General features: G+C 38.3%; 1 protein-coding gene across 1 annotated transcript in view; it reads left to right on the top strand.

Moving 5' to 3' along the window:
- The window catches only part of RP9 (RP9 pre-mRNA splicing factor), a 35,997-nt gene extending 13,465 nt beyond the window's left edge, over positions 1 to 22,532 (top strand). The window contains exons 3-8 of the mRNA XM_072650701.1: positions 5,515 to 5,545; positions 8,540 to 8,669; positions 9,301 to 9,392; positions 16,467 to 16,528; positions 19,908 to 20,049; positions 21,653 to 22,532. Of these exons, the coding sequence (XP_072506802.1) occupies positions 5,515 to 5,545; positions 8,540 to 8,669; positions 9,301 to 9,392; positions 16,467 to 16,528; positions 19,908 to 20,049; positions 21,653 to 21,697 (502 nt within the window). The 3' untranslated portion in view covers positions 21,698 to 22,532. The remainder of the gene's footprint in view (positions 1 to 5,514; positions 5,546 to 8,539; positions 8,670 to 9,300; positions 9,393 to 16,466; positions 16,529 to 19,907; positions 20,050 to 21,652) is intronic.
- The last annotated feature ends 325 nt before the right edge of the window (positions 22,533 to 22,857 follow it).

Here is a 22,857-nt window from a genome sequence, read left to right on the forward strand (position 1 = left end):
TCCCCACCCCGAGGGGCCCCCAAGTATTCTTTGTTTCACTGGCCTGTTCTTTGCTGTTCTTTTGCACAAAATGCTGCATCTTCTGATTCAGTGCATTCCCCCAAGCCTGGGACACTCTCCCTCCTCATCTCCTCCTCCTGACTTCCCTGGCTTCCTTCCAGTTCCAAATAAAATCCACCTCCTACAAGAAGTCTTTGTCTGTCCCCTTTTAATTCCATTATACAGATCTTGCTTGTATTTAGTTGTTTGCATGTTGTCTCTTCCATTAGACTGGGAACTCTTTGAGGGCAGGGACTATCTTTTGCCTTTCTTTGTGCCCCCATCACTTAGCACAGCGCCTGGCTCAAAGTAGATGCTTCATAAAATGCTTGTTGACTGACTTGTTCTTATTTAATGCTGGTTTTCGCCTTTGCTTTTCACCAGTTGATGATTAGACTATAAACTGACATTGATTGTGAAACAGCTCCCAAACCCATAACATATTATTTCCTCTAACAGAGAACTGTTGCCCTCATTTGTTCGGTGCTTGTCACATAGACCACCTTCTAGATTTTTCTTGAAATTATCATTATGTCCAGATATGAGGCTTCTAAACAGTCTATAGTCATTTGGCCTCTTTCATCTTTTTTTTCTAAATCATATTTTCAAAGTTAATGGTGCTCCCTTCTGTGCCCACTTTCAAATGGAAGTTACCCAGCATTAAGGTAGATAGTGACTTGCTGATCAGAAAGGTTCATTTGTAGATAAAGTGGCCTTGTGGAAAGAGGGCCTGGCTTCCAGCTCACACTCCTCCATTTTCTCTTGTCTTTGTGACAGTGGAAAGGCTCCTTCTCTCCTCTGAGTCTTCATGGAATCAATGATCTCCAATGTCCTCTCCACCTCTAAGTTTGTGTGATCCTATTGTTTTGTGAAGTTCTTTTGAAATTCTCCATCTTCATCGTCTTAGAAGTTCTCTTCATGGCAGTTTGTTATGAGCACCACAAGGTCAGATGACTAACTGTGCCATCAAACAGTGTTGCCCAGGACAGCTCCTTTGTTTTCTCCTTTAGGACCGTCTTGGAGCCCTTCTTGCATTGAACTCGAAATTCTTCATCTTCAGGTTTCATTCATAAGGATCATGTGTAGATGAGTGTCACTCAATTCCTCCAATAATCTAAATGCTCTTATTGATCATTGGCCAAAGATCATACATTTAGAGCTTCAAGAACTAAATCAATATTTAGACACTGTCTGTGAATCCTGATCCCCATTCCCCTTGTTTCTGCCATCTTACCATTGTTTTAGCAAAAGCAGAAAGGGGCCATACTGAACCAAAGACTATTTTACAAGTTTTCATATTTCCTATGTCTCTCTGGCCAAAGAATTTACTGACTTATGGCTAACAGTTTGGTGACCAGCTAGTCTTGGGAAGCAGGCTGTGTCAGCACAGGAAACTGTATTTACTTTTCGACACAAATCAGAGAAGACTTAGGATAGGGATATTCTACATACATTTGCAATTTGAGGTGTGCTTCTTTCTTTAAAATAGTGGAAGGAGTTATGAAAATTACATTTAATGGACAGCAATTTATAACAATACTTCTTCCACATTGTTGTGGTTACTGTTTTATCATGGGAGGGGTGGAAAGGGCTAGATGTTGTGTAGAACTTGGGGTGGTGTAGATAGCTAGCGAGAGTGGGAATCAGGAAACCTGGGCTCTGGTCCCACCACTGATCCGTGTTGGCTCTGTGTTTCTGGGCAGTTTTCTGAGTGCTGTGTGCATGTCTGTAAGACAGTAATTTGGTGACAGTGGCAGAGGATGTTTCCCCATCTTTCTTCCAGTGAACCACAGATCTCGCCCATTTTGGTTTCCCCATTTTGGTTTTGTGGATCTTGTGGCTTCATTGATTTACTGGTTATTTACAAAGAGGCCTTTTCTTGGTCCCCTCAGATGTGTGTTGTTCACATTTCTGATTAACCCAGCAGCTGGTCTGCATGTTCTTCTCATGTTTAAACAGATTTGTGCTCTCTGTTCTTTAGCTTTCATTAGAAAAACCATTTAAAATTTGTCTTGGGAAAGCAGACTTCTAAAAGAGTGACAGTATTGGCACACTTAGCAATAATATATGCTCCTTGTCAGGCTGAAATCTTTGTCTGGGTAGGGATCTCTCCCTCCAGTTTCAGTTTCTTTTGCTTTCTGCATCTGAAAGAAGGATCATAAAATCAGAGGTTTTACAGGTGGAAGGGACATTAGAAGTAAACTCATTTTACAATCTCCATCCATTTTTTGTCTTGGAGTCAGGAAGACCTGAATTCTGTTTCAGTTTGACCTCAGACACGTACTAGCTATGTGACCTGTGGCAAGTTACTTAACCTCTGTTGGCCTCAGTTTCCCTGTAAAGTGGAGATAAAAATAGCACCAACCTCCTAGGATTGTTAGGAGGATCAAAGGAGATAACTAAAAGTGCTTAGAGCATCGCATGGTGCGTAAGAACTGCTACATAAATGTAAGCTATTATCATCATTATTGCCTGACACAGTCACACACTTAACACATGCTTGTTAAATCGAATTGAGGTAACTGATGAAGTGACTTTCTTAAGTCACGTGGGTTGGGCATTGGGAGAACTAGGATTCAAACCCAATTGCTTTGATTCCCAATCAAGAACTTTCCATTATACCACATTGTGAGAAAACAATTACAATTCTTTTTTTATGCTCATAAAATAAAAGCAGTCCTTTTTCTGGTACAGTGTCTGATATTAGAACACTTGGTGACCTCCCTCCCAAATATATGGCAAATAAAGCAGTTTAGACTTCATTGCCACAACTTGTATGGAAGTATCCCATTTTAAATGCACTGTTCCAAAGATTTTCACAACAGCATATATTAAATAAAATGAAGCAACTTAAATGTCCAATAGTTAAGGGATTATTAAATAGAATACTATAATGCCATTAAGACAGACAAGTATGACGAATACAAAGAACTCAGGAAAGACCTTTATGGAATAATTGCACACACACACAAAAACTAACCTAGAAGGACAGACTACACATAAGTACTTATTTCAAGCCTTATAGGTTTTTACTTAAGTTTACAAATTAGTTTTAAAACCTTTGTTATAGAGAAGGCCAAAAGTGTGTATCCATGAGGATAGCTCCAACAAGGTTGGGGAGACCTAGGACTAAGGTAGATTTGTAGAAGGATCAGGTGTCCCTTGCAAGTCAGTCACATCTGTTTTCCTTAGGTTAGCAACTTCTTTAGGAGAGAGACTACTTATATTTTATATCACAGTCTTTTTCAGCATTTATACTAGGAAGCTGAATTTGAAGACAACATGTGTCACCAAAGGCAACAACACTGTCTTTGCTGTCTTTGGAAAGTCCCAGAGTTTTGTTTTTTTTTTCCAAACTGACATATGGCCCCTACACAAAGGGCTTCATAGTGAAGTGAGTGAGTGATCTTATGCTAGCTCTGTACGTTCATGGGTTTGAATCCTGACTTGTCACAATGTGGTAGACCTCTTTGGGCGTTTTGGGGTGGTTTTTTTTAGTCATCCAGTGAAGATATTGTTTTGGAGCCTCAGAGGATCCTCCCAGCTCTAAATCTAAAGCTGAGACTCTGATCTTTAGCTCCTTCTGTGAAAAAAAGGGTATGGTGTTTGAACCATTCTTCCTTGCCTATGGGGGAAAAACTATAGCAAAGAAATTAAAATAACCCTAAGGATCCACCTCAAGCCTATCAGATGGGTAAGGCTGAACAGAAATGCTGGAGGAAGCATTGCTGGTGTGAGGACCTGGTCCTGGAATTATATCCAGAGTTATTAAACTGGGATCCTGTGACTCAATGATAACACTACTAGGTCTACACCCCATGGTGATCAGAGGAGGAGGAAAAAGAGTCAGAGGTACAGAAACTTTATACCAGCTCTTTATGTGTTGACAGAATTGGAAACTAAAATTGAAAGACTGAAGAACTCTTAAGTGATGTAGCAACCAGAAGGTGCATGAAGAAACATGCTACTTACCCCTGACCCTGTACCCCTGGATACAGACTGAGAGTGTACTGGACATGGCCAGTGCAGGAATTTATTTGGCTCCACTATGCACATTTATTACAAGGGTTTTGTTTTTCTTCCTTTTTCAATGAGGGTGATGGAAGGTGGGAGAGAAAGAATGATAGAATTTTGGAATTTGAAAAAAAAGAATTTTTTTTTTTTAATTTTTAAAAAATTTTAAAAGATGAACAGTGTAAGTGTTTATTTGGGATCATTAAAGCTTTGCCGTTTCCTGAAGGGCTACTAGGTGGGGCAATGGATAGAGTGCTGGGCCTGGAGGCAGAAAGACTCATCTTCCCAAGTTAAAATCTGGCCTCAGACACTTACTAGCTATGTGACCCTGGGCAAGTCACTTCACCCTATTTGACTCAGTTTCTGCATCTATAAAATGAACTGGGGAAGGAAATGGCAAATCCATGTTCTTTGCCAAAGAAAACCCAAATGGGGTCAAGAGTTGGACACAACTGAAAAATGACTAAATGATTTCCTTAAGGCAATCCAGCTCCATCCTCTCCTCTGCCTTCATTATTTTTAATCTATTTTTCTCATAACACACATACATATACATCTCATGTATGTACATATATGCACATGTGTGTGTAGTCCTGTTTCTGCCTCCTGTGCTCACATCTCGCACACACCTTCAGTATCCCTGAAGGTCTGTCCTCCTCTTAAGGAGCTGACCCTCTTGTGCCTCACGATGATTTTGCTTGTTTCCACCTAAGCATCCTGGGGAATTTGGCAGTATTCTTGTAACTTGGATGCCATTAACCTGCCTCAGCTCACAGAGCTAGAAGATGTCTGAGCAAGAGCTTAAACCCAGGTCTTCCTGACTCTTACGGCTGCCCCTGAATTCATTTTCACATTGTCTTTACTCTCCCCACAAAGTAGCCTGTGTTTTTAGAGGCAGGCCATTTTAGCCTGTGTCTGTTATAGACAGAGTAAAGTCTGAAAGGCAGGTCCCAGTCCAGAACCATTTCTTTTTGAAATGACCCTGTAACCCCGTCACATCTCCCACACAACCTGACAATTAAAAACCACTTTTAAAATAGCCAAGTTATACAATGCATTGAAGTTTCGCAAAATATTTTATGTCTCATTTTATCTATGACAATAAATCCATTTGGGGGCTTTTATTGTTTTTCAAATGAGGAGACAGGCTCAGAAAGGTTAAAACTTGCTCAGGGTCATTCAGCTAATAAGTTTCTTCATTCCTGTTTGCTTCAGTCCTAGTTGTACCAGATGACCTCAGAGGTCATCTCTACCTCTAAATCTGATCCTATATATGTTTATCTGACCTGCCAACTAAAGGCTAGAAGGGGCTGTATAATCCGATTGAAATTGTTTTTTTTCTTAATTTGAGGCTGAACACAAACTTTTTGGCTTTATTTTTCTTTTTGCTAAAAGTAATTAAAATTAGACTGCCATTTGCTATATTAATGTGATTGACAGATTGATTCCCCTTCCCCACAGTTATGAAAAACCTCCTCCTGGACTTATCAAGGTGAGTATAGTTCATTCTTCTGCTGTTTATAATCTGATCATTAAAAATAATTGCATTTTGAATAAATTTTTGTAAAATAAGAATTATAAGACAGTGTAATGATTCTTAAGGCACTTTTGGTAACACTGCTTCTCTGCTGCTAGTGACTTTTTTTTTTTTTTGGTATTTTGTGAATGCATCCAGAGTAGGGCTTGAAACCTTTTTAATGTCTCAAGATACCTTTGGCAGTTTGACTCCTTCTTTAACTGCATAAAACAAAATATGTAGGATTTCAAAGGAAACCAGGTACATTAAAGATTGAATTTTTTTCATACCAAATTCACAGACTCTCTGAAATCCACCCACAGACCCCCCTGGGGGTTTCAGCATTTCTAATCTCTGATGAAGCCTATAATCATGGATCGTTCCTCTTCTAATCAGAGGGCAGGCTCACACTCCACTGCCATCTTGTATTGCCCCTACTAATGTTTACACTTGTCTTCAGTCTGTTATCCTCTCCTGCTGATTCTGCTGTACCTTTTAGTACTTCATTGTACAGACTAGTCTCCCTGGCTAGGTCTTAGTGCCTTAGGAGTTAGAAGGCACATAGGAAATATTCTTTTCCAATGAAAAAAATCCTCAAACAAATGACCATTTAAAGCCTTTCTTTTAAAATGACAGATCATGACCTCTTGAAAAGTTTGTTTCAATGGTTAATAGTCTTAATTATTAGAAATTTGAATTCATTTCAAGAAACACTTGTTAATCATTGACTCCATGTAAGACATTGAGCTAAATTCTGGAGATTCAATGGCAAAAATGAAATCGCAAATTTCAAGGAATTTCTTTTCCTCTGAGGAGATAAAATAGCATACACACAGATAAGCAAATGAAATACAAAGTGTATACCCAGTAATTCAAAGTACTTGTTTCAAAAAGGAGAGGGCATTAACAATTGGGAAATGATCACAAAGAGGACTCATATAGCAGGTTAACTGCGTTGTGCTTTGAAGGAGGCAAATCAAACATAGATTGCCTGTACCATAGAGAAACACCAAACTGCACAATCTGATTGGATAGGAGTGTGTGAGGGGAATAGCATGAGATGAAACTGGAAAAGTGAGAGCCAAGTTATGGGAGGCATTTGGTTTTGTCCTACCTCAAAACAATAGGACACCAACGCAAATTCTGAACAGAATAGTGACATGGCTAATCCTGTGTTTTAGGAATATCAATTAACAGCTAAATGGAATATTATTCATTGAGTGGAGGCTCTTGCAATATGAGTTGGACTTGAATGAGGACTTGAGTCTGTGAGAATGGAGAGGAGAACACTGAATTCAAGAGATATTGTGAAAGTAGAACTGACAAGATATGGAAACTTGAATCAGGAACATGAGTTAAGGATGACTGAGGTTGCAGATCTGGAGTTACTGGAAGGGTGGTAGTGCTATCAACAGAAATATGAGTTTGGAGGAAGGACAATTAGCGAAGTTTGTTTGGGACTTCTTGAGCATGAGAAACGTAAGGGATCTTTAGGTAAAGATGTCCTTCAGGCAGTCAGTAATGCAGGATGGCAGTTTAGTAAAAAGATGATTGGGGAGTTGTCTGCAACTAACAAGTAACCAAAGGAGAGGAGACAGTTGGTATTCACCTACACGTAGTGGGTAGGAGGATGATGACCCAACAGACGGTCCTAAGAAAGACTATTCAGACAGGCAGGAAGAGAGCCAAGAGAGAGCAGTGGCATGAAAGCCAAGGAGAGCTTGTCTAGGAGGAGTTGTTGTCAATGTCAGAAAGAATGAAGACCATAAGAAACCACAGGATCATTTCAGTTAAATAATGGGGTTGGAATTGATGCTATAAGAGACTGAGTGAGGGTGAATGCTCTTTCTAGGATATTCAGGATTAGGGCAGAAACTTTTCTTTTGTCTTTGTATCCCTAGTGCCTAGCCCTATGTCCTGTACGGAGCAGGTGCTTATTAAAATGTTGAATTGAGTCCATTATTAAATTAAGAATGAAATTATGAATTCGAGAATAAAAAATCAAGAAATTAAATCCAGATGGATGCTAACTATGTAAGAGGCAGCTAGGTGGTTCAGTGGATAGAGGACTGGGCCTGAAATCAGAAAAACCTGAGTTCAGATCCAGCTTCAGACACTAGCTGTGTGACTCTGGGCAAGTCACTTAACCTCTGTTTGCCTCAGTTTCCTCATCTGTAAATTGGAGATAATTATAGTGCCTCTCAAGGTTGTGAGGAACAAATGAGATGATAATTGTAAAGCGCTTAGCACCCCGGTCCATAGTAAACACTGTTATAAGTGATGATAATAATAATAATTGTTACTATTGCTTACTTATATAATATTTCATTCATTTAGTGCTGATCCATAAATGACCTCTGTAACCATGAAAATAGTTCTGTTTGGTTGCTGAATGAAATTATTCTAGTATTTAGTAATAAATTTAGCATAAACTTACACATTGTCACAGTATAGTGAGTTTTCTTTTGACATCACACTTATCCTCAATTAAAGGCTAGAAAAATAATTCATATATCAAAACAATTGCATTTCTAACAAGTATTGTATCCAGAATTTGGAAAGAATGGCAACATCCTTCCAGGTGAAAGGAGTTATTTCCATTTGAAATACTGTTTAAATTTCAGAAAGCCATGTTTTGATTTTAGAATCTGACTTAGAAATGATCTCTGAGTTATTTATTCTACTGTGTTTTTGGGGAATTTTCTTTTCTGCTTGAATTGTGCCTTTGTGGTACATAAATTTTTAAAAAATCAATGTCTTTTTGCATGGTTTAATTTTTCCTAGTATTTTTCTCTTTTCTGCTATGTAAAATTTGCCTGCACTTGGAGTTACCTAAAAGGGATAATGTGGAAGGGGTTTTTTCTTCTCCTCTTATCTCCATCAAGGGGATGGTGAGATGTGCTCTAAAACAACTTAAAGAGAAGACTGGTACTTCTGTCTTTTTGTTTACAGATTTTTCCCTTTGTTTAGGAAGATGAGACCAAGCCAGAAGACTGTATACCAGATGTACCGGGCAATGAACATGCCAGAGAATTTCTGGCTCATGCTCCAACTAAAGGACTGTGGATGCCCCTGGGGAAAGAAGTCAAGGTTATGCAATGTATGTGATCTCTACCTTTCTAATTATTCAGAAAATCCACAGTGTCATCCATTTGTGAATTTGTATTCATGTTTTTCCCATACATAGGTAATTTACTTCACATTGGAGAAGCTTATTGGAATACCTAGCTTCCTTCAAGATTTAGCTCAAAGCTTTTTCCACTTTCTCAAAAAGACAACTGGAAATACTTAGCTTTGAGAAGAAAAGACTTGGGGCAGGGGGTGGAAGAAAGGGAACTGCAGCAGGATAGCTGTCTTCAAGTATTGGAAGTGTTGGGATGGAGATTTGTTCTGTCTGGCCCCAGAAGACAGTACTGGGGGAGAGAGATATGGAACACACAGTGAAGCAAACTTAGACCTATATTAAGGAAACACTTGAGAATAATTAGAGCCATCTACAAGTGGAAAGGAACTTGGTGGTGTACTTATTCATTACATAGTCCCCTGTTGTAAAGGGTATCTAGAGGAAAGGCTCACTGTGTTTTTCTGTGTATTGCATAATTAGTAAGTTGCATTTACTTTTGAAAATGTGAATGTCATAAAGACTAACTTGATGTGACTGAAAGTCTTCTGTCTTGTGTGACCAGTGTGAGGGGTTTTACTGAAACATTGACTTTTCTGTTGGCTTCCAGGCTGGCGCTGTAAACGGTATGGACACAGAACAGGTGACAAAGAGTGCCCGTTCTTTATCAAAGGCAATCAGAAATTAGAACAATTCAGAGTAGTAAGTACAAAATTATAGTATCAAGATGTATTTTCCATATACTCAATTTTGGTGGATATCTGCATGTTAACTTGTCTAAGGTTAACTTTTTGCTGGCACTATGTTTGGTTCAGCACAGCACACATGTCCCAGCTTAGGTCCTACAAAATGTTTCCCCCAAAACAACTAAGCAGAATCTTCTAATAGAGTGACTGCAACTGAAGCTGCTTATCACTTTTCACTTTGGTAGTTATCGGATTGTTAGAAGAAACATGGACCTGTAGCTTGTTTAATACAGTGCCTGCATTAACACTGTATTTTGACTGAGCTTTGTTGCCTTTTGATGTGGCCTTCACTTGGGTCATTATGTATATGTAACAATGTACACGTTGTTCTTTTGTCCTTTTTTGGTTTTTGCTGTATTTACGTAGTCTCTGTGTCTTCTCAGGTTTCTCTGTTTCTCACATTCATCATTCTTCATAGTATAATGATTTTGCTGCATTCATATACCTAGAGTTTGTTCAGTAGGCAGATATTTTGTTTTCTGCTTTTTGCTTTATCATGGTGCCACTTTGGGTATTTTTTATACATCTAGGTCATTTCTTGCTGTCAGTTGACTTTCATGGGGTATAAGTCCAAATTGTTTTACAGAATGGCTAGACGAATTCTCAAATCTACCTACAATTTGTATGCCTCTCTGCCAGTCACAGTCTTAACAGTGAATTTTCCCCATCCTATTACCAGTTTGGTAGGATGTGAAGTAATACTCAGAACTGCTTTAATTTTCATTTCTCTATTAGTGATTTCACATATTTTTTTCAGGTAGTTGTTGACTAAAGTTTTTACTGAAGCTTATTCATATTCTTTGACCTCAGAAGTTTTAGTGATTTTTTTGTTTTTATTTTTCATTTACTATATCACTGCAAATCATTAAATGTATAAATGTTTTTACCTATCATGAAAAGACATTTTTTGATTATGCTGTATAAAGTGTGATTTGTCAAAAAAGCTAAATCTTACCTGTTAGATCCCATTTTTACTTATCTCAGAGGTTTAGTACTAAATCATAATACCCATCAAAAAGCTTACTCTGTGTTAGTCATTGTATTTAGCACTAGGGATAAAAACACAAAAATGAAACAGATCCTGTCTTCAAGAAGCTTATAGTCTAACAGCAACATTGTGCCATGATCAACTTTGATAGACTTAGCAATTTTCAGCAATGCAGTGATCTAAGACAATTCCAAAAAACTAAAGCTGGAAAATGCTATCCACATGAAGAACTGTGGAGTCTGAATACAGATTGAAGCAGACGATTTTCTCTTTTTTTGTTTCTTTCTCGTGGTTTTTCCCTTTGGTTCTGATTCTTCTTTACAACATGATTAATGTGAAAATGTGCTTAATATGATTGTACATGTATAGCCTATATGAGAGTACATGCCATCTTGGGAAGAGAGAGAGAAAAATTTTACACTTAGAATCTTAAAAAAGTGAATGTTGAAAATCAAATTAATTTTAAAAAAGCTTACAGTCTACCAAGAGAAACAATATGTACAAGGATACAGAAAATAAATACAAGGCATTTGGGAAGAGAGCAGTGGCAACTAGAGATATGAGAGGGAAAGGGAACAAGCATTCATGAAATGCCTGCTACATGTGAGACACTGCACTAAGTGTTTCACGAATATCTTATTTGATCCTCATGATAACTCTGAGAAGTTTTATTATCATCTTCATATTACACTGAAGGAAGCTGAGACTGAGCGAGGTTAAGGACCTAGGTTTACACAGCTAGGAAGTGTTTGGGACCAGATTTAAACTCCAGGCTCAGTACTGTTATCTACTGTGCCATCTAGCCACCTGTCAAAAAAGGCCGCATGGAGAATTTGGCACTTGAGCTAAATTTAGAAGAGATGGAGGTGAAGAAACAAGTGCATTCCAAGCATGAGGAGAAGCCAGTCCTGTGGCTAGAGCTGTGATTGGAAATGGAGTGTCATATTCCAAGAAAAGCAAAAAGACCCTTTGGCCTGGACTGTATGTACAGGGTCTCAAGAGGCGGGAAGGTTGGCTGAAGCCAGGATATAATGGAAAGCCTTTAATGCCCAAGAGAGGACTTTGTATTTGATGCTAGAGGTAATAGAGGGGCAACAGCACTGATTGAGTGAGGAGTGAAAAGGAGAATGGATTATAGAAGGGACACACATGAGGCTGGGAAAACTAGTTAGGATACCATTAGAATAGTGCAGGAGAGAGATAATTAAGGTCTGCATTAATTAGGGTGGTGTCCTTGTAAGTAGAGAGAAGAGATGGAAGCACAAGATGTCATAAAGGTAAAAACCATAAGATGTGACAATGGATTGGATATGTAGAATAAGGGACAGTAAGAAGTAAAAGGTGAACTTACTTTGTAAAACTTGAGTAACGGGAAGGCTGGGTGCACCCTCAACAGAAGTAGGAAGGATTGTAAAGAGAATGAGTTTGGGGAGAATAAGAATTACTTCTGTCTTAAGCTGAATTTGAACTGCCTGTGGGAATTACAGGGGAAAGCATGCACTAGGCAGTTAGTGAGGAACCCAGGAAAAACACCAGGGCTGGAGATGAAGAACTGGCAGTCATCTACATTAAAGTGATAATTAAAGCCACAGGAGCTCATGAGCTCATCACTAGACAAGTGTGTCAGAAGAAGAGAAGAAGGCCTTGTCATGAAAACTCCAAGAGTGAATGAGAGTATTTAGAAGGAAAAGATAGTCAACAGTATCTGCCTAGAGATCAAGAAAGATGAGGACTAAGTAGAGACCATCAGATTTGGCAGTGAAGAAATCACTGGTACCTTTGGTGATAGCAGTTTCAGTTGAGTGATGAGATTGGAAGGTAGAATGCAAAGGATTGAGAAATGAGAGGAAAGGAAGTAGAGGCAGCAAGTATATCTAACCTCTCTACCTCCTACCCCAAAATTTGGCTGCGAAAGAGAGGAGAAATACAGGATAGTACCTTGACTGGTGGTAGGGTCTAATGATGGATTTTTAAGAATGGGAGAGATTTCACCATGTGGGTAGGAGGGCAGGGAAGGAGAGATTGAAGATGGTGGGAGAGGGTGATAAGTGTGTTGGAGAAGATGACATCAAGGATTCATATAGAATGGTTGATCTTGGCAGGATACCTCTGGTCAGAGCTCTAGGTCTCCATTTTGCACCAGAGTTCGCTGGTCCTACAGTTGAAGTAGCCATGTGTTTGGCTACTTACAGGATTCTCTGAAAAATCTTCACTATCGCTGGGCTGGCACTGTTATGATCTATATTTCTAAGCAGTAGGAACTTAGCAAGATGACAGGAACTGTAAAAATATCACCTGTTTCTTTCATATTAGAGACTGGAGTTCCTTAAAAGGTTTTTGAAAATAGCTTCCCTTGTAGATGAAGTAACTTCTCCCAGATGTCATGGGGGTGAAGGCAGTACCTTAGTCCTGTGATCTGAATTTCAAGCCTTTGTCTAACAAGAAATGCAAGGGATTTTAAACTAACGCCTCCAGAGACTTGTAACCAGAAACTTCAGTCTTTATATCAAACATGTTTCTTTATTAAAATCACAAAAGGTAAACTGGAAACAAGCACTATGTAGAAAAATGCTTTAAAATAAACTTTTTAAAGACAAATTTTAACATAGATATCTTTCCTAATTATTTTAGTACGTTTGTAATTTTTAATATAACTTTTGTTAATTTTAATTTTTTTAATCAGCAAAAATCTGTACTCAATTCCAACCTCATCCCATTCCCCAATTGAGAACAACAAAAAAGTCAAAACTCTTTATAATTATGTTTAATCAAGCAAAACAAATTTCCACATTAGCCACATCTAAAAAAATATAGATATCCATATGTGTGTGTCCATACGTATATATAGTGTCTCATCCTGCACTTGGAGTCTTTCACCTCTCTGGTAGGTGTTATTTTCATCATTAGTCCTCTGGAATAGTGGTTGGTCATTAAGCTGAACAGAGTTTCTAAGTCTTTCAAAATTGTCATTACCATATTGTTATGATTGTATAAAATGTTCTCCTGGTTCTGCTCACTTTGCTCTGCATCAGTTCATACAAGTCTTCCCTTCTTTCTCTGACACCAGTGCCTTCATCATTTCTTACAGCACAATAGTATTCCACCCCCCTCATGTACCATCATTTGTTCAGTCATTCCCCAGTTGCTGGGTACCTCCTCAGATTCCCCTTCTTTGCTTCCTCAAAAAAAGCTTATAAAAATGTTTGTATATCCTCAGAGTTGGTTTGGCCTGGAACTGATCCCTCCCTTAATCTGCCTTTCTTTTAATTCTTTCTTCTCTCTCTTCCCTCCCCTTTCCCTATTGAGTGAAATCTTTCTAGATCTAGCTGTGTTCTGTATGCGTGTTCTTCCTGCCTTTGACCAGTTCAGATGAGAATGAGTTACAAGTGTCAGCTGCCACCCTCTGCCCTTTCCTCCTTGTTTACACAGATTTCTACTTGTACCCCTTGATTATTTCCTGAGATAATTTCCCCTAACCTTTTTTTCCTTTCCCCTCCCTTCTCTTCCCACTTTTCTTTTAAGATCATCAAGTTCAGAGAGAATCCTTCCCAGGCTTTCTAATTAGACTCCCTCTATGATCTCTAACAATGATGGGCTTCAAAGGGAACACAGGTATCATCAGCTCATATTAGAATGTAAGCAGTTCATCTTTGTTTAGTCCCTTATGATTGTTTGTTCACATTTAGCCATTTATGTTTCCTTCAGCTCCTGAGTTTGAACTTCATAGTTTCTATGCAGTTGTTTTCTTCATCAGGAATGTTTAGAAGTCCTCTACTTCGCTGAGGGGCCATTTCTCTCCCTTTATGATTTTACTCAGTTTTGCTGGGTAGGTTATTGTCCTTTGTCTTCTAGGATACCATATGCTGTGCTCTGTTCCTTTATAGTGATGGATGCTAGTCATGTATGATCCTGACTGTGTCTCCTTAGTGCCTGGCTGCTTGCAACATTTTTCTTTGACTTGGAAGCTGTGGATTTTGACTATCACCTTCCTGAGAGTTTTCATTTTGGGGCTTCTTATAGGAAGTGACTGGTAGATTCTTTATATTTCTCCTTGGCCCTGTGGTTCTAAAAGATTGACTCAGTTTTCTTTTGAGATTTTTTTGAACCATATCTTTTTTGATCATGACTTTCAGGTAGTCCAATTAATCTCTAATTTTTCCCCCTTGATTTATTTTCCAGGATAGTCATCTTTGCTATGAGATGCCTCACTTTTTTTTCTATTTTTTCAGCCTTTTGATTTTGTTTTAATATTTCTTGTTGTCTCATGAAATCATTAGTTTCTTTTTGGACCATTTTAATTTTCAAGATATTTGTTGTTCAAGGTTTTGAATCTCTTGTGCCAAGCTTTTATTTCCTTCTCACTTTTTTTCATTAACTCTTTTCCAGTTTTTTCCTCTAGTAAAATACATTTATGAAAACATTTTTTTAACCTTAAAAGCCTTAAATTCATCTCTTTGAGGAATTCTAGTTGACTTTGTGCCCAAGTGGTTTTTCTTTGAGGTTTTGCTAGTTTCGGAGTCATTCTGGAGTCATTCCCTTCTTCTGGGTTTGAGTATTAAGTTTCCTTGTCAACAATCACTTTTTTATGCTGGGATTCTTCCCTTGTTTGTTTATTCCTCCAGCCCACTTCCTGACTTTGGATTTGATGGTAGGACCAGGTTCTGCATAGTTCTGGGGTATTGAGTCTGTGTTATTCCAGAATCTCAGTGACAGATATAACTTGGGATGCCATCTGAGTTTTTTTAAATAAATTTTATTTGTATTGTTTATTTATCTTCTAAATTCCACATTGCACTCACCTCAGCATCTCTCTTGCTCCTCCCAACGAGCCATTCCTTATAATAATGAGTTTATTCTAAAAAGAAGAAAAAAAATCAGCAAAACTAACAGCACATGCAGCTTTCTACACCCGAGGATCTTTCACTTCTGCACACTTAAAGTGAAGGTCAGGGCTGGTCCTACTGCTGCCTTGTACCCAAGATCCATGACTCAGCTGTGCTTCTTGCCAGACCCAGTTATATACTTTGGCCATCTCACGTCACCTCTAGAGCTTCAGCTTTCTCACTGATGAGTGAGTTGCTCTAACAAGCCTCTGAGGTCTCTTCCAGATCTTATAAAGATTACTGATTTCCTGTCCACTGAACCAGTTGGAATTCTTCTTTGAGAAATGCATAAATGGCTCAAGCTCCCCAAACCTGAACTTTCATCATGAGTGAAAGAGCCTACTCTTCAGTTTTATTTTCAGACACTTAATGGAATATTCTTGTGCTATGAGAAATGATGAAAGACAGACTTCAGAAAATCATTTTAAGATTTATATGAACTGATGTCGAGTGAAGAGCCAGGAGAACATCATGCACAGTAACAGCCAGTGTTTGATAAGACTTTGCCCTTCTCAGTAATGCAGGGACCGAAAACATTTCCAAAGGACTCATGATGCAAAATGATATTTGCTTCCAGAGAAAGAGCTATGGCGTCGGGATGCAGAGCGAAGCAGATTGTTTTATTTGTTTAGTTTTTCTTTCTCATGGTTTCTTCCATTCATTATAATTCTTCTATGCAACATGACTCATGTGAAAATGTGTTTTAATAGGAATGTATGTGTAGAGCCCCTATCAGTCTGCATGCAGTCTTGGGGAGGGGAAGAGGGGGAGGAGAGAAAATTTAAAACTTATGAAAGTGAATATTGAAAATTAAAAATAAATAAATTTTTTAAAAAATCCTTTCAAATAGTAGTACCCCATAGTGCTGGATTCTTTAAAGCTGAACAGAGAGAAGTTTAATGTGAAGCTTATCCCAGGTTGGTGAAATTTTCCATCACAATAACTGAGTCCAAGTCCTAGAAGGATTATAACCTGGATCAGGGCAGGGAGTACCTTATACTAGCAAAACCACAGGTCTTTTAAATACTGAAAGTTCCTAGAAAAAGAACCACAGGTTTCAAATGAAAAAATAGAAAGCATATAGGTTTTTAATGAAAGAATTTACTTTTTAAATGGCCAAACATACCTCATAAGATCTCATTCTTATCTGTTCCTAAAGGCACATGAAGACCCCATGTATGACATTATAAGGGAGAATAAGCGTCATGAAAAAGATGTGAGGTAAGGCTTTTCATTTGCTTGAAATTTCAAATAATAAAAATTTGGCCTGAAATGTTTTCTTAATTCTTGACTTAAATGCCCAGAAAAAGAGCATTTCCACATGTGAACAGAATGCCCAAAGTAGATGCTACATAAAACCTTAAATCCCTGTTTCATCCTGCTTGCTTCATGCTACTTTCAGAACTGCCCTGCTGGTCTGTGCTTCGTTCAGGATGTCTTCTGTTCACTTCTGTGGTTTGATGTTACAATGTGCACTTTGTTTTTTGTCATCACTATTACTAGTCCCCTTGACCCTTCACCCCACCCTCCCAGTCAAATTAACCAAGAGAAAGAAAGAAAAATTCTTGTAACAAACAGGTACAGATACAATGTCATGTCCAAAAGAGCATGTCTCCGTACTTGGTGTCTGTCCCCACTCTGTCAGGAGGTGATAACATGCTTCATCACAGATCCTTTAGAGATGTGGTCAGTCATTTTAATTTTGCTGTCCTTGTGTAAATTTCTCTCCTGGCCCTACTCACTGCCCTCTTTTTTTTTTTAATTTTAATTTTTACCTTTTTTTTTAAATTTTTTTAATGTTTAACAATCACTGCCATACAATTGAGATTTTATCCCCCCCACACCTACCCCCCACTACCCCCCTCCCTCCCCACGACTGCATACAATTCTGTATAGATTCTACATATACTTTCCTATTGAGTACATTTTCACTATAGTCATGCTATATAGTCAGACTAAAATAAATGGAAGAAATCATATAACAAATCAAAACATGATACACAAACACATATACATACACAAACATGATCTGCTACATTCTGTGAATGACTTCCATATTTCTTTCTCTGAGTGTGGAAGGCATTTTGCCTTGAGAACCACCATTGGGATTTTTTTTTTTTAAGAAGTTCTTGCGTTATTACGAAACTCCAAGTCTACCAGAAAAAACTCTCGCACACTGTGGTCGTTGCTGTGCACAAAGTTCTGGTTCTGCTCCTTTCACTCAGCATCAGGTCATATAAGTCCTTCCAGGCCTCTCTGAAGTCTTCTTGTTCATCATTTCTTATGGCACAATAGTACTCCATTACATTCATATACCATAATTTATTCAGCCATTCCCCAATTGATGGACATCCCCTTGACTTCCAGTTTTTGGCAACTACAAAGAGTGCTGCTATAAATATTTTTGTACATGTGGGACCCTTTCCCATTTTTATGATCTCTTGGGGATGCAGTCCTAGTAGCGATATTGCTGGGTCAAAGGGTATGCACATTTTTGTAGCCCTTTGGGCATAATTCCAAATTGCTCTCCAGAATGGTTGGATGCGCTCGCAGCTGCAACAATGAATTAGTGTTCCAACTCTCCCACATCCTCTCCAGCATTTATCATTTTCTTGTTCTTCACTGCCCTCTTTGTCAGTTCATATTACCCAGTACACTAATGGACTGCTGGTGGAGCTATGAACTGGTTTGACAATTCTGAAACTATGCCCAAAGGACTATCAAACTGTGAATACCCTTTGACCCAGTAATACCACTACTAGATCTGTATCCCTAAGAGATTTTTAAAAAAGGGAAAGTGCCTAAATGTATAAAAATATAAGCAGCTTTTTGTGGTGGCAAAGAATTGGAAATTGAGGGGGTGCCCATCAGTTGGGGAATGGCTAAGCAAGTCATGGTATATAATTGTGATGAAATGCTATCATGCTATAAAAATGATAAATAGGGTGTTTCAGAAAAACCTGGGAAGACTTATATGAACTAACACAAATTGAAGTGAACAGAGAACCAATTTCCTAACAATGAGCAACTGTGAATGACTTTTCTACTCTGATCAATATAGTATGATGATTCAAGATAATGATGAAAAATGCTGTCCACCTTGAGAGAGAATTGATGAAATCTGAGTGTAGACTGAAACAATTTTTTCACTTTACTATGATTTCACATGTATAACTGATATTACATTGCATTAATGAGGAGGGGAAGGAGGGAGAGATTTTGAAACTCAAAATTTTAAAAAGTGAATGTTAAAAATTATTTTACATGTCTAAAAATGTATATAGAAGGTGGGGGAGAAAAAGGAGAGAATAAGAAGGAAGCTCCTAAGTCAGGAGACCCTAGGATTAGTACGAGGAGCTGAGTTCCCAAGACGCTGATTTGGTCAGCAAGGCCTTGTCCTTTCTAGTGCTTTGATGCTATGTCTTGCTGAGGAATATGTGAGTCCTGCCGCTAGAGGTTATGGAGTTGTGGGAAATCTACACTATACAGATGATAATAACAATAGCTAATATTCATATAGCACTTTAAGAATATTACTAAATTGGATCTTCACAGCAACCCTGGGAAGTAAGGGCTATTATTATCCCTGATAGGTGAGGAAATAGAGAGGGGAGAAAGCAGTCAGATGAATTGCCCAAGGTCACACAGCTGGCAGGTGTTTGAAGCTGAATTTGAACTCAGGTCTTCCTGACTCCTGGTCCAGTGGTCTATCCACTAAGCCCTGGTCTTAGCCACTTACCACCTAGCCACCTCTTAAACGGGACTGGATGAGATTTAAAGGTAGTTGTAGCTAGGTTACTTTTATATGATGAAGTATTTGATGTATATTTGTTTCTCAGCTGAGAGACCTAGAATTTAAGTTGTACTCTCAAATGAAAGCATTTCCTTTTAAAATAATTTATTAAAAAAAAAAACCATACATACCTAAGATTCTTTGAAATCAGCTCTTTCATCATTTCCTCCAGCACAGTAATATTTCATTGCATTCATGGGCCACATTTGTTAAGCTATTTCCCAATCGCCTATAAAACCTAGTTCTTTTCTGTCATCATCCCCTGCTCCCCCCTTTAATTCCACCTTCAGGATTGGGGAGTTTATTCTGCTTATGATTACTGCCTCCCTTCTGTTGCTTCTTTCTTAAAACCCTCTCTCCTTATCTTCACTTGTTTCTCTATTGGCTTTGATGTCCTCTACACCAAACTCTGTGTGGTAGTGGTGGCAGTGTCTTGTGTATTCAGCCTTCCTTTGTCCCTTTCATTACACCCATTTTTCCATTCGTGTTTATATACTCCTCTTAGGTATCCCATTTATGAGAAACATCAATTCTACCCCATTCTTTCTCCTTTCTACCCTCTCCTTACCCTCCCTTCTCTTTCCGTCCTTCTGATCTTTGAACAAATCCAATCCACTCACAGAAACTCTGTTTTTCTTAACTTACCTCTCAGTATCTGTTGTATATATTAAGGTTCTGAAGGGACACTTAAACTTATTTCTTCTCCCTCATTAGAGTGTTAACACTAGATCATCATATAGCTCCTTCTAGTTGCTCAAATAAATTTACCTTTTTATGTTTCTCTGGACTTTTGTATCTGTATTTTAGAGTTCCCATTAAGCCCTGGTCTTATCAGAAATGCTTCAAAGTCACCTGTTCCATAAAAAGTCCATTTTTCCTCCTGAAGGATTATACTTCATCGGTTGTTCTTGCTTATACACTTTGTCGCATTTCTAGGAGAAGCTTCGAGGTATGTGATTCTCACAGCAGTTCCCTGTACTTTAAGTCCTCCTTGATGGATGCTTGCAGTATTTTTCCTTTGGGTGGGGATTCTAGAGTTTGAATGACATGCCTGGAACTCTGCCTTCTGGGACTCCTTTCCAGCGTCGATTAGAATATTCTTTCTGTCTTGACTTTGCACTCTATTCTAATAAATCTGAGCAACTTCCGTTTGTGATTTCCTAAATACAGCGTTCACATCTTTTTTGGTTTTTTTAAAGAATCACTGTTTTTAGGAAGTATGCTGATTCTTAAATTATTTCCTTGACCTGTTTTCTAAGTCAGCTGTCTTGCATTTTCCCCCAATCTTTGGATGTTGTTTAACTCTCTGTCTTATAGAGCCACTGATTTCTGTTTGTTCCCCTCTTGTTTGAAGGGATTACATTTCTTGACTGGGATGCACCACTTTCTGTGTTAAAAACCTCTTATTCTCCTAATTTTTCCTATAAAACTTTTCTTTTATCTCATTTCATTTGTTCTTATACACACCATTTCTGGACAATCATTTTCTCCCTGCTTACCGTTCTACTCATGCTTTCCTTTGGAGGATCTCTGGATTAGGGATAGTTTTTTATACCTGTCAATACTTTCTTTGATTTGCTTCTGTTTTCCGCTTTAGCTCCTAAATTAGGGTTTTGTGTCAGAGTCAAGCTCTGTCCTCTGCTGCTTTCTTGAGTGGGGTGTTCAGACCACCTTCCAGGCTTATATCCACCTAAGTCTTGAAATTCAGAGTACTAGAACTTCAAGTTCCTCTCTCACATCTTAGGGCAGAATACCAGGGACCTTAGAGCCTCTGTGCCTGGGATATCCCAATCTAATCAGGACACTGAAACACTGCACTATTTATAACCTGCTTCAGCTCCCTGGAACTTCCAAAGTCCCCACTCTGGGGCTTTCTTAGGGGAAGTCTTGACTCTTGCTGCCTCCATACATAAAACTTTGCAGGCTATGTGTCTGTCTTATCCCTAGTGCCCCTCGGAGACATGTGACTAGCTTTGAGAAGAAGAAGATGGTTAGTGAGGAGGGGCATTATTGCCTAGCAGCATCTGGCAGAATTTATGTACAGTTCCAGGGTAAAAGCACTTACTGTAGTTTCTCACTGGATTTCTTAGTCATGATTCAGTCTGATACAAACATCAAGGTTATGCTAGTATAGATTTCTGGGAACTGGGTGTCCTCCTCCTTAGGCAGCGCTAATAGCCAAAATTAGAGCTATTCAAGGAAAGGCCTTAGACAGCATCTAAAGATTAAGATATTGCTAATTTGAAAATTAATGACTATATATTACTTTGGTTAGCTGGTTACTTTGCATAGACTCACAGGTATCCAGAAAATTTGGTATTTAGAAGTTCATCCATAAGCCACAAATGGTTCTCTAAGTTTCTGTTTTTGTGAGTTATTATAAATAATAACTTAGCATAATTCTAAGATTTTTGATACAATTAAGATTCAGCACTTGGTTTTGGTAAATAAAGGATGTGAATCAAGATCTGTGATTTCAGGGTGCTCTGAGATAACATGAGTTGCATCTTCTAAAAAGACTTGTTTTTTTAACCTGAGTTTTGTGTGTTTAGGATACAACAGCTAAAGAAGCTACTGGAGGATTCTACCTCAGATGAAGACAGCAGTACTTCTAGCTCCTCAGAATGTAAGGAGAAGCATAAGAGAAAGAAGAAGAAGGAGAAACATAAGAAGAGGAAAAAGGAGAAGAAAAAGAAGAAGAAAAAGAAAAAAAAGCACAAATCTAAGTCAAATGAGAGTTCAGACTCTGACTAAAAAGTAATCTTCAGACCTTGTGACTCAAGAATCATAGTTGAATGTCATAGGTACAAAGTAGAAGTAGCCATAAAAGGGCCTCACTTGACAGAAAAAGGAACCAAGAAATGCGTGTCATTAGTATCACTTTGATGGCATCTTGCTCTTGCTGCCAACAGTGATGAACTCAACATGATGTTGAGTTGCTGCTTATATATGCCATACTGCGAGATTCTCATTGTCATCTTCCCTGATGACTGTAGTTTATGATAAATATGAAGATGTTCTAGGTATTTCTAAAAGAGATTCCCCAACAAAAGCAGAGGGTTAATGGGGCTGTAGGCTGACTTACTTGAAAATTCTAGATCTTTAGCAGTTGCAAGTAAATGCTGTCAGGTGTTGGATAATAAAACTTAGCTAACTATCCCAGACTTAAAAGTGAACGTCCTTGCTGCTGACAAGAGAATGTTTGAATTATAATGGTGGCATATGGAAAAAGGCAACTATATGAAATATATTAATTGTACTCATTTTGTTTTAGAATTTGACACTGCACTAAAGTAACTGTTGTACAAAATATTTAGAAAAATTATTTTCAATCAGCAAAAATCCTTCCCCTCTCCTTCCCACTCCAACCTACTCCCCAGTACAGAACAAAAAGAAAAACAAAACCCATTAAAAACATGTACTTAAGCAAAATTAACTTCCTCATTGTCATGTCTAAAGAAAAAATACACACATATACCTTATAATTTGTCTCATCCTGCACTTGGAGTCTTTCACCTCTCTGGTAGGTGTTATTTTCATCATTAGTCCTCTGGAATAGTGGTTGGTCATTAAGCTGAACAGAGTTTCTAAGTCTTTCAAAATTGTCATTACCATATTGTTATGATTGTATAAAATGTTCTCCTGGTTCTGCTCACTTTGCTCTGCATCAGTTCATACAAGTCTTCCCTTCTTTCTCTGACACCAGTGCCTTCATCATTTCTTACAGCACAATAGTATTCCACCCCCCTCATGTACC

The sequence above is a fragment of the Notamacropus eugenii genome, chromosome 3 (assembly GCF_028372415.1).
Source record: "Notamacropus eugenii isolate mMacEug1 chromosome 3, mMacEug1.pri_v2, whole genome shotgun sequence".
NCBI lineage: Eukaryota > Metazoa > Chordata > Mammalia > Diprotodontia > Macropodidae > Notamacropus > Notamacropus eugenii.